This window comes from Phasianus colchicus, chromosome 35, assembly GCF_987193195.1.
Source record: "Phasianus colchicus chromosome 35, bPhaCol1.hap1.1, whole genome shotgun sequence".
Taxonomy (NCBI): domain Eukaryota; kingdom Metazoa; phylum Chordata; class Aves; order Galliformes; family Phasianidae; genus Phasianus; species Phasianus colchicus.
Window position 1 is genome coordinate 703,064 of NC_143470.1, and position 16,311 is coordinate 719,374.

Sequence of the window (16,311 nt, forward strand, 5' to 3'; positions counted from 1 at the left end):
GCCTGGCAGGCTGCCCCCAGCCGACTGGCCTTTGATCTTCATTAGGCCTTGTTCTGCTGTGGAGGACAGGTGGAAGCAATTCACTTGTCTGGCAAAGGGTGGAGCCTGGTTCCAGCCCTCCCTACCCTCACGTAGGGGCTGGCTGCCAGCTGTGAGGGCTGTCAGCATGGAGGTGTGTTCTTTGTTGGTGTTCTGTGTGCCCTGATCTTCTCGTGGCCTCCTTGTGCCCCATGCAAAGGCTCCCACTGCCCCAGGAATAGTCTCGATCCTGCATAAGGGACAGGATCTCCCTTCCAAAGGTCTGGGCATCAGGGTTTGGCCTTGCTGCTCCATAAGGCAAAGGATGCTGTTCTCAGCATCACAGCCACCAGCACAGCGCCTTTGTCTCCCTGTAATCATGGCTTCCAATGATCTGCTCTAACAAGTCCCTGGGGGCCGTGTTGGCAATGGCTCTCAGCGGGGCCCATTCATACTCCCAGAAACTTCCTTCCAACTTTATCTTCCTGAGCACTTTGTGCAGTCTTCTCTCAGCACTGGAGGATGATGGACTCAGCACCAAACACCCCAAGGAGACCAGTACAACCCCAAGAGCCCTCAAGTGCTTTGTGCCTTCCTGACATCTTCCTCAAGTCTTCAGAACCTGTACAGATAGCTGGAGAGCTATCAGGAGTGCATGTAAAGTGGAAGAGCCCAAAGTACATTTAATGAGTCTATTTATTAATTTATATTTCCCCCGGCATTAATAGCACATTAAGGCAGCACTCTGCAGTCCATCTTCATCCAAGGCATCTCCTAATGAGGTTTGCTCATGGGGCTATGGGGACAAAGAGGGAAGGGTGGGATGTGAGGAGTGGTTTGAGGCAAAAAGGTGGGGCGGTGTAGGAATGCCTTTATTTCTTCCTGAGATGGGACTGGGGGTCCCTGTAGCCCAAAGGTGGGGCCACGATCCATGACCCCACATGAGCCAAACCCCAAGATGACCACATAACCCTGTGTGTGCGTGACCCCATGGCAGCGTGTGACCCACAGCCCTGTGTGAACCATACCCCCACACGACCCTGGGACTCCCTGACCCTGCCTGCCCCCATCACGCAGTGGGTCGCAGTGGAATGCCTTTATTTCTTCCTGAGATGGGACTGGGGGTCCCTGTAGCCCAAAGGTGGGGCCACGATCCATGACCCCACATGAGCCAAACCCCAAGATGACCACATAACCCTGTGTGTGCGTGACCCCATGGCAGCGTGTGACCCACAGCCCTGTGTGAACCATACCCCCACACGACCCTGGGACTCCCTGACCCTGCCTGCCCCCATCACGCTGCGACCCACTGCCATGTGGCCCCAGAACTCTGGGATCCCTGCCCCCACCTCACCCCCACCATATAACACTCTGAGACCCGTAACTCCCTATCACCCAACCTGACCCTACCATCCCTTCTGACCCCATTGCTCTGACCCAGAACCCCATATGACCACATAAATCTGTGCAGTGCCATCTGACCCTACGTCACCCCATAACTCTGTGACCTGCATGACCCCCCTGTGACCCACGACCTCCTGTGCTAACCCCATGTGGCCATAGAACCATCTGTGTGTGGGGAAAAGGCATCTTCTCCTTGGGGGGGGACTGCCCCAGAGCTGCCCCAAAGGCGACATGGGGTGGGCTGCAGCCGTTTCCCTCAGTTTGGAGAGATGGGAACTGTCCAAAAGAGCCAGAAGGAGGACATGAATGCTTCTGCAGGGAAACACCTGTCACAAGGTTTGGTGACAAAGCGATCCCACCGAGACTAAGGAAGGGGCTGGAGCTTGGGTGCTGCGTGGCAACGAAGGAGACTTGAACCAGGGATAGAGCTGGGATGGACTGCAGGAAATCAACTCCTTAATGGGGACAGTGGGAGAAGAAATCCAAGTCAGCTGCAGAAGGAACAGCAGACCTCCTTACAAAAAGGCGTCCCAGACTGGGGACGTTGGAGCAGTAGGGACAGTGGTAAAGAAATGGCTCCAACATCAGGTCTTGGAGCAATTACTGCAAAGACCCCGAGAAATGGACAAAGAGCTCTGATGGCAGCGCAGCACGAGGAGGAAGGAATGCATGGTGGTGCAGAAGGAGAAGGATGGAGAACAGCAGCGGTGGGATTCCCCTTTTGCACGGTCACCCACCGCTACGGGACTCTGCAACAAGAAGCTGCACCCTGCTGTGGTCAGCACGGCTGTGCTGAGCTGTTACGGTCAGGAAACATTCTAACATCTGCACGGATAGCAGGATAAGTAGGATCAGAGTGAGAGCTGTGCTGTTGTTCAGCAGACAGATGCTGAGCAGAGCACAGCAGGACCAGGATGTTCGGACCAAAGGAAGGTGGAGACTGCACACGAGGGAAGGCACAGGTGCAGGACAGAGCATGAGACACAGCAATGGCAACAGCTGTCAGAAATCCTGCCTGCCTGTCTGCATAGGAAAGAAAACAATCACACCAAAAGGACCAGGTTGGCCACAGACCTCACCTAGAGAAACAGCAGAGCGGATGCGTGGCCTAGACTGTGAGCCTGCAGTCCCCAGCCAAGAGGGAACAGGAGAGCAGGGACTGCCAAGGGAGGAGAGCTACAGGAGCAGAAGGAGCTCAGTGAGCAGCTGCGCCTTTTCTCCCTCACCACAAGGAGGGAGAGTGCAGAGAAGCCATAGCAATAACAGATGAGCTTTGCTGCTGCAGGGAGAGCTGTGCCTGATGGAAGAGCAGTGATGAGAGCGTTTCTTGCACAGCCCATGGGCACTTGGGGGGATCTGCAGGGATGGGGGAAGCCCTACAAAGCTGTGGGACAGACAAAGGACACGGATGGGAGGACCCCAAAGGGGCACTTTGGGGCAGCTATGGGGCACAGCCACACCTAGGAGCTGCCTTTACCCAACACACCGCTGGTGGTGGAACTGCTGCTGGCCACGGGCCGTGGGCAGTGATGGGGCTGTTCTGGGCTGCTCTAGGATGGCTCTGGGGCTGCTATGAAATGGGGCAGCTATGGGACACAGCCACAGCTCAGTGGGGTTGATGTTCCCGCACACAGAGCTGGTGGTGAATCTGCTCTGATCATGGAACCTCTTCCATAGCCCCCCGGACTCCCAGCTTGCCCAGCAAGATGGGGGCAAGCCGGGGGTCAGCAGATGTTATAGGCAGCTGATGTACAGCGACCCCAGAGCCACCCTGTAGCGTCCCCTGAACGACCCCAGAACAGACCCATCACTGTCCACAGCCTCATCCGGGGTTGTAGTGCTCACAGGGATATGGGTCATGTGGAGCCTTGCGGTCATGCCGAGCTCTATGGGGTTTTGGGGTCATGTGGGGTTATGGATCAGGGCCCCACCTTTGGGCCACAGGGAACCCCAATCCCCTCTCAGGAAGAAATCAAAAAATGCATTCCAGCACCACCCCACATCCCCCATTCTCACCCCAAACCCCTCCCCACATGACCCCAGACCCTCTACATCCCCATGCCACCCCACGTTCCCACACCCACAAGTCCCACCTTTACCTCACACGTTGCCTTCTCCTGCGCAGCACTCTGCTCCTGCAGCCTGTGGCCCATATCCCCAGTGCTCCCACATCACTTTCACCCACATCTGTGTTGTGCAGGAAGTGCTGCAGCTCCACATTCCTCTCCAGCAGCAGCTGCCCCTGCCCCAGTATTATTTGGTTGTATGGGTTCTGGAGGGAGAAGGGGGTGAGGAGGGGCCCAGGTTGGCTATTGGGGTCCTGGAATAGTGGCAGGGGTCCTGTCAAGGACTGTGGAGGTCTCTGACGTTGCTAAGGAGCCCTGGAGGCGATAAGGGAGATCTGAGGGAGGAAATAATGGGGGTCTGCTGGAGTCTAGTGGGGAATATGGGGTGCTGCTGGGGGCTATGGAGGTCTGTGAGGTTTTTGGCCAGCTGTAGTGGAGAAGTTCCTAGTCTGAGGAGGTCATTAAGAGGAAATGGGGTCTGTGCTGGGCTACTGGGATCTTGCAGGGAAAGTATTGAGGGAGGAGGGAGGTGTCGGGGCTCTGAGGGAATTATGGGTGGGCTGTAAAGGAAAGGTAATGGGTTATCTTGGGGAAAGCAAGGGGCAGCCATGGGGGATGGAAGGAACACCTACAGGAATGCAAGGGGAATCTGGGCTGGGGCAAGGGGACGGCTAGGGGAAGAACAGGGGAACGTCCCAGGAACGGAGTTCTTCTTTCAAATCCACATCTGCTACTTCCTGACGTAGCTGCAAGACTGCCAGAGAAGCTGCAGTACCGCTGCCCATTCAGCTGCCTGTGTCAGAAAGAGCTGCATGTTAGTGGGTGCAACTGCCACTACAAGGCCAACTCCATAATTGCAGACACAAAACCATCACCTTCAGTATCTGTTACAGGCTGACGACCGTGCCCTTGCACAGGAACCATTCCCACACAGCAAGGGAACTCCTTCACTGCCTTAGGATGCGGAAGAGGAAGAGCCCCAAAGCCTTCACAAGATGCTATCTTGCCACCAACTTTGGAAGCTACACACACCTTCTCCTTTGAGAATTAGCAAGATGAATCAATGCACGTTGCTGCTGGAGAGGGCTGTGCTGCATCTCCTGCTGCCATCCTTGGGTTGTCATCGTGATGCCAATCCACAGAGCACTTTGAAGGGCAGTAACCTTGCAAGAAAGAACAGAGAGCAGAGAGCTCTGCCGTGCATTTCCTGTTAGAACACAGAGATGAGCTGTACAGCCCTTGCTCTCAGAACACACACCGTTTCTCTTACCAGCTTTCCATTCCTGCACAACGCTGTTCAAACCCCTCCTCCATCTCTCCCTTCATACACAACGCACAGCCTCTCCCCAGCGACAAGCTCTGTGCTGTTTAATGCCTGTGCCATCATCGGGACCTACAGAAGAAACCTTGCGGTTAAGAGGGTTAATTAGACAAGCGCTCTGTCTGGCAGAATTCACCATCTTAAGCACTTTAAAGAAGCGTCTTCTTGAACGCCCTGAATCTCTGTGACACATCAGGAGATGCTGAACTAAACCGGCAGCCTTCTCAAAAATGGAAGGGCTCTTCAGAGCCAGCTGGAAGGGGAACAAGATCCTAGGGGGGCTGTGGAGCTGGTAAGGGAGGTCTGAGGGAGGAAATACAGATGCCTGGATGCCTGGTGCTCAGGCACAAGCAGAAGTGCTGATGGAAAATCACCACACAGCACAGACTGAGTCGCTGGTACCTTGCAGTGAGGAAAGGCTGAGATGCACAACGTCCTCACCTGCCTGCTTCTTGGAAGTGGAGGTTCAGCAGCAGCTCCACTCGTGATTAAGTCCTCCAAAAACCTTCTTCTTTCTTCCTGATCAGGAGACTGGATAGTGAAACCTTCTCCAAAGCCATTATGAAACTATATCTGTACCTGAAGCCCAAGGAGAAAACACGTGTCAGATTTAAGACCACAAAACAGTGCTATTCTATTCCAATCAAACTTCAGTTCTGATTTAAGTTTCACGACTGGCATTTCAGCCACCCTGCTATGGATAGGTTAAACCTATGGATAGGTTATAGGGTGGGAGAGGAGGGTGAGCCTTCTAGCCCAACGTCCCCTTATAGCCTACCATCACCCTATGGCCCCACACAGCCACTTATGGAACCACATCTGCCATACACCTCCTATAGGCCCATATCTCCCTATATTCCCCCACTGCCCCCCTCAGCCCCTCTACGTCCCCCCAAAACTTCCCATAGCATAATAACCCTCTCTATAGACCCTCCCCAGCCCCCTATCATCCTATAGACCCTCCCATTGCCCACCACAAACCCCTATAGTCCCATTAACCCTTTAAAGGTCTATAACTTCCTGAAGGGAGGTTGTAGTGAGCTGGGGGTCGGCCTCTTCTCTCGTGTCATTAGTGATAGGACCAGAGGGAATGGTTTCAAGCTACGGCAGGGGAGATTCAAGCTGGACATTAGGAAGTATTACTTTTCAGAAGGGGTGATCAGGCACTGGAATGGACAGCCCATGGAGGTGTCACCGACCCTGGGGGTGTTCAAGCAAAGACTGGATGTTGTGTTGAGGGACATGGTTTAGTAGGAGCTATTGGTAGTGGGTGAACGGTTGGACTGGATGATCTTTTAGGTCTTTTCCAACCTTGGTGATTCTATGAAAGGAAGGGGGGAGCCTTCTAGCCCCACAGCCCTTAGAGCCCACCCTAGAGCCCCCTATCACCCTATGGCCCCACACAGCCCCTTAGAGAACCATATCCCCCATACACCCCCTTGTAGTCCCATATCCCATAAGAACTCTCCTATAGCCATCCCACTTCCCCTTATAGATTCCCCCAAGAGCCCCCCAGTCTTTTATAACCCTCCCATATCCCCTTATAACCCGTCTATAGTCCCCCCACATTTTCCTATAGCCCCATAACACCCTATAGCCACAATAAAGCCCCCTATACTCCCATATCCCCCGTAACACTTTGATAGCCCATGCATATCCCCTTATGATCTTCCCTTACAACTGTATAGCTCCCCAAATAGCCACCGACAGTCCCACGCCCCCCCAGCTCCCATAGCACCCTATATCCCTCTATAGCCCTAAAACACCCCCTAAAGCCCCCCCAGTGCCTTATAGCCCCATATCCCCCTCTATCCCCCACATAGCCCCCTTTTCTCCCATATCCCCCATACTACTTCTAGAGTCCCCACAGCTTGCTATTGCCCCAAATCTCCCTGTAGCCACAATAAAGCACCCTATAGCCCCACGAACCCCTATATCCACCCCTAAGGCCCCCGAAGCCCTAGAGCCCCATACCCTCCTATCACCCACGCAGCCCTATATCCCTCTACAGCCCCCCTAAAGCGCCTCATAGCCCCACATCCCTCCTGATAGCCCCCCAACCCCATATTCCCCACACAGTACCTATACCCTCACATCCCCCGACACTCCCCCACATCCCCGATATTCCCCCACATTACCCCATACCCCCCCAAACCCCATATTACCCCACAGCCCCCCTGTAGCCAAAACAGCCCCTAAACTCCCACATCCCCCCGGATCTCCCCCACCGCCCCCCGGACCCACAGCTCACCTCAGCCCCGGGGGGCACCGGGAGCAGCGCCGGAGGCCTCGGGGGGGCACGGCCCGGATGCGGGCAGCAGCGCTGCGGCGGTTGGGCCCCGAGTCCTTCAGCCGTCCCAAAGCCCCGCATCCCGCGCACGGTTCCTCTCCCCGGCCCCGGCCCAAGCCGTTCTCCCGCACACCTCCGGCTTGTGCCGCTTTCCTCAGCACCGCTCCCGTCGTGCCGCGGCTCCGTCTCGGTGCTGCCCGCACAGCTCCGGCGCGCAGCGCCTGCGCCTGCGCCTGCGCCTGCGGGACCGGCGGCGTCGGAGAGGAAAGACGGCGGGCTCCGAGCCGGAGGCAACGGCCGCTCCCGCGCTCGGCGCCTCAGCCAATCGGAGCCGGCGGCGCTGCCGCCGACCAATCCGAGACCGGAGGCGGGCCGGAACTGCCGCCGACCAATGAGAGGCGCGAACGGACCGGAAGTGTCGCCGACCAGTGAGAGGCCGGGGGCGGGGCGGAGCGGCTGTGGGGGCGGGGCCTCGGGGTGCTCTGTATTGCCATAGGGGATGGGATTGGGATCGGAATTGGGATCGGGGATGTGGGATTGCGATTGGGATGAGGGATTGAGATTGACAGGTGGGTGATGGGCTTGGGATGAGGGTCTGGGAATGAGATTTGGAACTGGGATTGGGATGTGGGCTGTAGGATGCGGGGTTGGGATGTTGACTGTGGGCTCGGAATGTGAGATTTGGGACTGGGCTGTGGGAATATGGATGTGGGATCTGAGGGCAGTGCTGTGATGCCTGAGGTCACCCGGAGTCACTCTGTGATCAGCCCACAGCTGTGTGTTCCAAAGAACAGCCACTGAGGTCAGGGGCAGCAGTCCAGGCAGGGAGATGCTGTGGTGGGAAGCAGGCTTGGTGCCGACGTCCTGCAGGGAAACGGGTGCAGACTGCATGGGACAGTGTAGGACAGCACGTGGTGGAGATGGCTGAGGGGCTGGCAACGCTGGAAGGCCCTGACGGAGCCAAGGTCTTTGTCCAGCAGGCCGTGGATGGTGTCTGTGGTACAGAGAACCGTGAGGGGACACACTGTCCTCGTGGCACTGGGGTCTCATGGCCTCCTTGTGCCCCATGCAAAGGCTCCCACTGCTCCAGGAATAGTCTCGATCCTGCATAAGGGACAGGATCTCCCTTCCAAAGGTCTGGGCATCAGGGTTTGACCTTGCTGCTCCATAAGGCAAAGGATGCTGTTCTCAGCATCACAGCCACCAGCACAGCGCCTTTGTCTCCCTGTAATCATGGCTTCCAATGATCTGCTCTAACAAGTCCCTGGGGGCCGTGTTGGCAATGGCTCTCAGCGGGGCCCATTCATACTCCCAGAAACTTCCTTCCAACTTTATCTTCCTGAGCACTTTGTGCAGTCTTCTCTCAGCACTGGAGGATGATGGACTCAGCACCAAACACCCCAAGGAGACCAGTACAACCCCGAGAGCCCTCAAGTGCTTTGTGCCTTCCTGACATCTTCCTCAAGTGTTCAGAACCTGTACAGCTAACTGGAGAGCTATCAGGAGTGCACTTAAAGAGGAGGACCCTAAGGTACATTTAACGAGTCTCTTTATTTATTTATATTTTCTCCAGTATTAAAAGCAAATTAAGGCAGCACTTTGTAGACAGTAATCATCCAAGGCGTCTCCTAATGAGGTTTGCTCTTTCACTGTGTGGACAGACTTTCTCCTCAGCCTCCCAAGCCCATTACTGCTCACATTGGCCCCGTGGGATTTTCATCCCTTTTCCTCACATCAGTCTTCTCTGAAATTTGCAGCTCAGTGTTGCTTTTCTTTGCATCAACTCCCACTTGCCTTCCTCAGAGAACCAACTGCACATGGGCACAGAGGGATTCCTCCTTGTTGCCAACAAATGGGAATCAACACGATGCAATTGAATGAACAGTAAAACACTCTCCTCAGCTGGATGCCATGTTCAAGCTGTCTGCCTTCCAGGGGGAATTTCGGTGCCAGAAGAACTTTTGGCAGAGAAAGTACATACAAACACAAATAAGAAGTTGAGTAAAGAATTCATTAGACTTCTGAGATGGCCCAAGTTTCCAACTTATGGGAGCTCCTAGAGTAACCAGATAGCTGGGAGGTATCTGAAAGAACAAAGAGCAAAGGGAGGGGGAAATCTGGAGAGCAGTGGGAAGGGCACATGCCCACACTGCCTGCAGAAAACACGACCTTAGCCATGGTCATTTATTCAGGAGAGCTGGAAACACCTGCAGGGAGTGGGAGATCAAATACAGAGGTGAGACCAAGCAGGGCTAGCAGCTGCCTGTGTCCCAGCACCTGAATGCTTTTGTGTCCTCCAAACACAGTTCTGGAAAACAGTGACACAATAAATCTCCTCAAAGACTGGTATTTCCAATAAGGAGAGAAACCAGGCCCCAAAGCAGTTTAGAAACTGAGAGGTGTGTTGGCACATTTTCTGTGATTTGGATCTTTCTCTTCAGTTCTTTGTTCCAGTTTTATTGACATTACATAACATCTTTCACACCTACAGCCTCAAAACAAACACACAAACAAACAAAACAACAGAAAAAAAAACATCTTTGACAGTGATAGGCCCAAGGAAAATGGTTACACACTAAAAGAGAAAATAAGATTAGATGTTAGGAGGGAATTCCTAATGTCCTTAACATCAGGTTGTGAGGCAATGGAACAGATTGCCCAGAGAAGTTGTGGATGCCCCATGCTCAAGGCAAGGACAATGACACGGGGGTTGGAACTTGATGGGCTTTAAGGTCCCTACCAATCCAAGCTATTCAATGATGTATGTTGGAAATATCCAAACACTTTATCAGGACGATATCTCTGATAAAGCAGATTTTATTTGCAATTGCAATGGAGGGGCCTCCTGCAAGCAGGACAGCACTCAGAAAACAGCGTTACATCTTTTATTCCCTATTGCCCGATGCTTCTCTCTTTCTCCCCCAGTTCCTCATTGGCTGAATACTTTAGGTTCCCAATCTTCTCAACGCTTCACTAAACATACAAACACTGGACAAACATAGATCTCTGCTGGCTAAGTGTAAACTTCTAATTAATTAATTAACGTCTGACCCTCACTCCACACTTGGTTATTGTTTCTGGATATCTGCTTGACCTCCCTTGCATAGAGATAAGCTCGGAAGGAGGAAAGTTCTTCTTCAAACCAGTTGCCCTTTTTAGTATCTAATGCAGAAACAACATTCCATTCCCACAGACACCACAGAGTGACGTCCGCTCAGAAATTGTACAAAGACAAGTGATAGCTGGCAACCTACTGCTGGGAACCTGTTTTGGCAGGGGTGGTGAACGTGGTGAACCCCCGCTGGTCCCTTCCAACCCCTACGATCCCGGGTTCTACTTTCTGTTCACAAATCTGATGTCATCCAATCCAACGTCCCGCTTTCTTAACTCAGCCGATATCCCCTCTTCGTTCCTCTTCCTTCCTTCAGGTGATCCTGCCCACAATGTCCATGTGAAATGTCTCATCCTGCTTGGAAGGCTGTGAGGAAAGCAAATCTCTGGGATCCCCCAAACAAAGCACTCCCTGCCCGGCAGGGTCGCGGGAGCCATGGAGTCATGACTGTGACACAGAGGATCAATGCCGGCTAATTTATGGAGCGTTCTAACAAGGAATCAACGACTTCCAGGCAAAACTAAGCAACTTTCTGACCACAGGTCATCAGCGTTACGGGTAGAGTACTTTGGAACAGTACTTGTTTCCGTATCTCCTTCTTGAACATCACTTCAGGCAACGGCCACTAAAGGAAAACAAGTAATACTACACTGAGAGCAAAGAAAAGGAGAGAGAGAAAACAGTGAGCGGTCAGCGCTCCCACCCGGGGCGGGCAGCAGGCTGCTGGTGCCAGCATCACAATGGGCAGCGGCCAGCACCGGCCACGCTGTCATCGCGTCACCATGGCGACGTTTGTGACACGGGCACCCGGGAGGGGTATGTAGGCAGAGCACGCTGGTGGGTCCTGCATCCTGAAGGAGCATCTGGCAGAGAGCAGACGCATCTGAAGGATGAGCTCCGGCATGGCTGGCGCCAACAAGGAGCAAGCCGCCGGCACGAGGCGGAACGGGATGAGCGAGGTCGGCCCCGCAGCGAGGCGTGCCTCCAGACCGACACGCGCCGACACCGAAGGTACACGGGTCCACAGCCAACCTTGGCACGAGATGACACTTTCCATCTGCCACCTCGCTCCTGCCTGGCAGCGGTAGCGGTGCTGGGAAGCGGCAGATGCAGAGTGTGACCTGCTTTTCCTTTGCCCTCCAGAGCGAGTTGCCGTCTGGGATGCGGTGGCCGCCTACGTACGGGAGCAGCTGCTGCTGCAGAAGGTGTGTTGGCTGTCGGGTTCCTCCTCTCCCCATCCAGCTCAGCCTGGACTTCCTCTGAGTCTCCCCCTCCACAGAAAGCAGGAAACTGCCCCCACATTTCTCTCCTGGGCATCCCACGGGCTTCCTGCAACTCCTGCACGATCACTTGTGCCGGGCACTGTCTATCTCAGGGCTGATGCCTGTCTCTGGAAGCCTCTGGATCCCACGAGGCTGCTTCTGCCCTGCCTGCTGTGCTGCATTTGGGAGGGCGAGGGGAAGGAGAGGACTGCGCAGCCCCTTCCCAAAGCCATTCCCGATGCCCTGGCTTGTGCCTCTGAACAGCGGCAGAGGGCTGTCCCTACCTTGGACCCCTTCGGCTCTTCCTCCAGCCGTCCCATAACCCTTCCGCCCTTCCTTTCTCTCCCACTTGCAGGGGGTCTGGATTCCCACCTTTGGCTTCTTTGACACCATCTCCAAAGACATCCGGACTGAGGACGGGACGGTGACTCTGCAGTGGCCCGTGTTTCACCTGGCTACAAACCTCATAGCCACGCACCACCTCAAGGCCCACAGGGAGTCCCTGCCAGGTAGGAGGGGGGATTAAACTTTTGCTGGCTTCATGGACAGGGCAAACGGCCACCACCTCCATTCTCAAAAGCAAACCTCTCCCTCTGAGCAGCCCGTCCAAATATGGGGCCGTTCTGGCTGATGTCCACCAGAAGCACTTCTAGGGAAGAACCTGTGGAAAACCACCCGTATCATCAACTCCGTCCCTCGCATTTTTCAGTCCATAGGAAGGTGGAGCCGCTGAAATACAGCAAGGTGGCCGCAGCTGCTTCTCTGAGCTGGCAGACACTCCGGACTTGCATTCAAAGCACCGTGTCCCTGCTCTCCGGCTGCCTGCAGAATGGGGAGAACGTTGCCGTTGTCCTCAAGGACATCGGCGTGCTCCTCATTGACGGACTGACCTTCCAAATGAAATTCTACTACGACTTCCTCGAGAAGCTGTCAGGGAAAGAGAAATTCAGAAGAGCTGCTTTCAAGGTGAGCTGTAGTTTCTCCATGACCCAGGCAGAGCTGTGACACCTGCTGTGCCCGCACACGGCCCACCAGGATCTGGCCAGCTGCTCAGGCCGTACAAGTGCTGTGCTGCTGTCAGCTCTCCCCGCCTTGGGCTCCTCGTGTCCCCAGGACCTCAGCCGTGACGAGGACATCCCACATCCTCCCCCTTTCTCCCCTGCAGGCCCCCTGGCTGCTGGACACGGTGGTGTCCCGGATGGCACCGGTGGCCTCCCTGGCGCTCTCTGGCTGCCTTGTCGTCTTTCCCAAGTGAGTATGTTGGTGGCTGTAGCTGCTGCTTGATGCAGCTGCTCAGCTCTCATTCCATCACGCTTGCTCCTTGTGTCCACGACTGTCCTGCCCATGAGCATATGTCCTACAGTCATGGAAGGATTTCAGCTGGAAGGAACCCCGAAAGGGCACCTAGTCCCACTCCCCTGCAGGGAACAGGCACACCTACCGCCAGATGAGGTTGCTCCGAGCCCGGTCCAGCCCGACCTTGAATGCCCATCCGGGCACCCACCACCTCTCTGGGCAAGATGTTCCGGTGCCTGCCACCCTTCTGTCAAAACCTTCTTCCTTATATCCAATCTAAATCTTCCCTCCTGCCTTTTGAAACTATTTCCCCCTCACTTATCCCGACTGATGCTGCTGAAGACTTTAGAAAGTCATGTGCTTCATGCAGCATGAAAATGTGCCTGGGAGCAGACAACCAGAGAGCAACAAGGATTGCTGGAGCGCTGCGTCACACCGGTTGCTGTCTTCTCGTCACGTACAGGTTTCAAATGGAGTTTGTTCCCAAACCACCGCCCGCAATAAGACGCAGGTCCTCACGAAGCCTCCCTGGTCCGGAGAAACCAAAGAAAGAAGAGACTTTGCCACCTCTCGTCCAGGGCAAGAAAGGTAAAGCAGCTGCCAGCTCCTTTCCGCGGCACGGGCAGCATACTTGAGATGGGAAATCCCCTGCTGAACATCAGCCAAGGGCTCTGACTTGTGTCAAAGCTTCACGCCAGCTCAGCACGGCCTCTTCCCAAACTAAGGAATTGTTGGCCTCTCCCAAACTAAGGCGCTGAGCGTGACGTGCCCCCATCCCTGGCTATGGCAGGAGGATGTGCGGATCTTAGGCCCTGCCCTCCCCCAGTGGAAGGATACGGTCCCCAAAAGTCACTCTGCCACCTCATCGTCACCACCCAGCTCCTCTTTCCCAAAGCCAACGTCACTAATGCAGTCCCAAAACAGAGCTGAATTGCAGAGAGGAGGAGTGGGGCCAGGGATGGTGTCAGGAAGGGTACGAAGGCGGTGCAGATGTCAGCAGTGGGGGGAGCAGAGCGTCCCTCTCAGATGTTCTGGGAACAGGCCTGAGAGCCCCTTGTGAGTGAGCCAAAGGGTTTACGGTGAATCTCCTCTGCCTTCTCCATTCCAGTGAGATTTGCTGACCGTCCAACCTTCATCAAACGCTTGAGCACAGACAGCGTTGATGGAGGACACCTCAGAAGGATAAGGAGCTCACTGCTGAAGGAGAGCTCCAAGGCCAGGTGAGGCTGGAGGCTCTGGGCTGGGATGTGCATGGGGGTGACACAGCGAGAGCCCGTTCCCTAGCCCCAAAGGGTCACTGTTGGTGGCCGCCCAACAGTGCTGAACGCAGCACCCACCGTGCTGGGATGGGGACGCCAGGAGCCCCCCTCTCCGCATCCCAGGAGAGTCACGGGGCAGCCGGCGAGCAGTCTGTGGGGAGGGCTGCGTTGCAGCCAAGGCTCCTGGCTCAGGCTTGCAGCATGCGGCCCCAAAGCCATCAGCCACTCACGCGGACCCCTCCCGCTCTGTCCTTTCAGTCCGCTGCCACCCATCCGGAGGGCGTCTGAAGCCCAAGAGCAGCCGGTGACCTGCGAGCTGCAGGGGGAGGCAGTACCATCAAGCAAACAAGACCAGCGCCGAACACTGGGAACCAAACACGTGAGCTTCCTTGATGAAGTGCAGGAAGCAGGAAAAGCCCATCGTGAGGATGCGGTGCAAAAATTGCAGACAGCCAAGGCCGCACCCCCTCAGATCACCTTGAGGCCAGCAACACCTTTCAGAAGCGACTCAAGAAGATCTTCCACAAGGGCTGAGTCTACAGAGCCTCAAGGCCGACCATCCAGGCTCCCACTGACTTGTGACTCGGTGAAACTTCTCAGGCAGAGGGCAAGGAAGATCAGGACAGTGCAGGATGCACTGGGGCAGATGGCAGCATCACCACTTCGTGGGGAGTCCAGGCTGCCTGAGGAGTCTTCCATCACCCGACCTGGACTGCTGCCACCCATAAAAGAAGAAACGGGGTCTCCCGAGTGCCAGCCTCCAAAGACCAAACCCCCAGTCCGCAGGAAGGCCACACCCTACCCACGCTGATGCGGGCATGGGGTGCCCACGACACACACAGCTCCACTGGAGGCTGCAAAACAGATGCGTCAATCCCATCTGCATCACATCTAATACTAACCAGGCTGCCCAGGGCCCCATCCGACCTGGCCTTGAACACCTCCAGGGACGGGGCATCCACAACCTCTCCGGGCAGCCTGTTCCAGTATCCCACCACTCTCTCTGGAAAGAACAATCCAATCTGGCATCCAATCTTCAACTCAAAACCACTTCCCCTTGGCCTGCCATTAGCTACACCATCAAAGAGTTGACTCCCCTCCTGTTTGTAGGCTCCCTTTATGTACTGGAAGGCTGCAAGGAGGTCACCCCGCTGCCTTCCCTTCTCCAGGCCAACAAGGAGATCTAGAGTGAAATGTAGAGGGGCAAAACCATCAATAAAGCCTTATCAGGGGCCTACCCTTTAAAAACCTCCAGAACGCCTGTGACAGTGTCATTGCGCCTTTTGACGCCAGCTCTTGTGCTGGTGGAGGGAGAAAGAATTGCGAGAGGGCATCAGAGCGTCTCACGGTGCTTTGATGCCCAGGGAAATCCAGCACAGTCTCTTCTGTCTTATCTGGATCACAACTTACGGGCTTTTGGCCTGGCAGGGCCCCTTTGGCCGGCTTGGAGAGGTCTGCAAATGCAGAGCTCCATGGGCCAGCCGGCCGGCCACCTCTCGCCTGGCAGTGCTCCCCTGAACGGCCAGCCGGCTTTCGGCCTGGCCCAACTGGCCGGCCAGGAGGCTTCAGGCCTCGGAAGGCTTCCCCAGCCAGTCAGCCAGCTTCACCAGAGATTCCGGATCTCCCTCAAGGCCTGAGTGCAGCCGCTCCACGCAGCCCCAAGGCAGACCATCCAGGCTGCCACAGCTGCCTCGTGGAGCACTCCAACTGCCCAGGCAGAGCACCAAGAAGAGCAGGCCTGGCAGGCTGCCCCCAGCCGACTGGCCTTTGATCTTCATTAGGCCTTGTTCTGCTGTGGAGGACAGGTGGAAGCAATTCACTTGTCTGGCAAAGGGTGGAGCCTGGTTCCAGCCCTCCCTACCCTCACGTAGGGGCTGGCTGCCAGCTGTGAGGGCTGTCAGCATGGAGGTGTGTTCTTTGTTGGTGTTCTGTGTGCCCTGATCTTCTCGTGGCCTCCTTGTGCCCCATGCAAAGGCTCCCACTGCCCCAGGAATAGTCTCGATCCTGCATAAGGGACAGGATCTCCCTTCCAAAGGTCTGGGCATCAGGGTTTGGCCTTGCTGCTCCATAAGGCAAAGGATGCTGTTCTCAGCATCACAGCCACCAGCACAGCGCCTTTGTCTCCCTGTAATCATGGCTTCCAATGATCTGCTCTAACAAGTCCCTGGGGGCCGTGTTGGCAATGGCTCTCAGTGGGGCCCATTCATACTCCCGGAAACTTCCTCCTGACTTTATCTTCCTGAGCACTTTGTGCAGTCTTCTCTCAGCACTGGAGGATGATGG

The 16,311-nt window shown here is 55.4% G+C and overlaps 1 protein-coding gene, 1 long non-coding RNA gene and 1 pseudogene across 2 annotated transcripts; 1 reads left to right on the forward strand and 2 right to left on the reverse strand.

Moving 5' to 3' along the window:
- Positions 1–696: 696 nt before the first annotated feature.
- On the reverse strand, positions 697–4,834 carry LOC149913690 (uncharacterized). The gene is made up of 2 exons (XR_016461047.1): positions 3,522–4,834; positions 697–814 (listed from the first exon to the last, which is right to left on the reverse strand). It is a non-coding gene; the product is annotated as an uncharacterized LOC149913690 (long non-coding RNA).
- A 3,797-nt stretch (positions 4,835–8,631) lies between these two features.
- On the reverse strand, positions 8,632–11,793 carry LOC149913691 (uncharacterized; annotated as a pseudogene).
- Positions 11,698–14,839, forward strand: LOC149913692 (uncharacterized). Its single transcript, XM_090129244.1, has 3 exons — positions 11,698–13,357; positions 13,878–13,989; positions 14,287–14,839. Exons 1-3 carry the CDS (start codon positions 12,958–12,960, stop codon positions 14,837–14,839), a joined length of 1,065 nt encoding a protein of 354 aa, XP_089985370.1. The 5' UTR covers positions 11,698–12,957.
- The last annotated feature ends 1,472 nt before the right edge of the window (positions 14,840–16,311 follow it).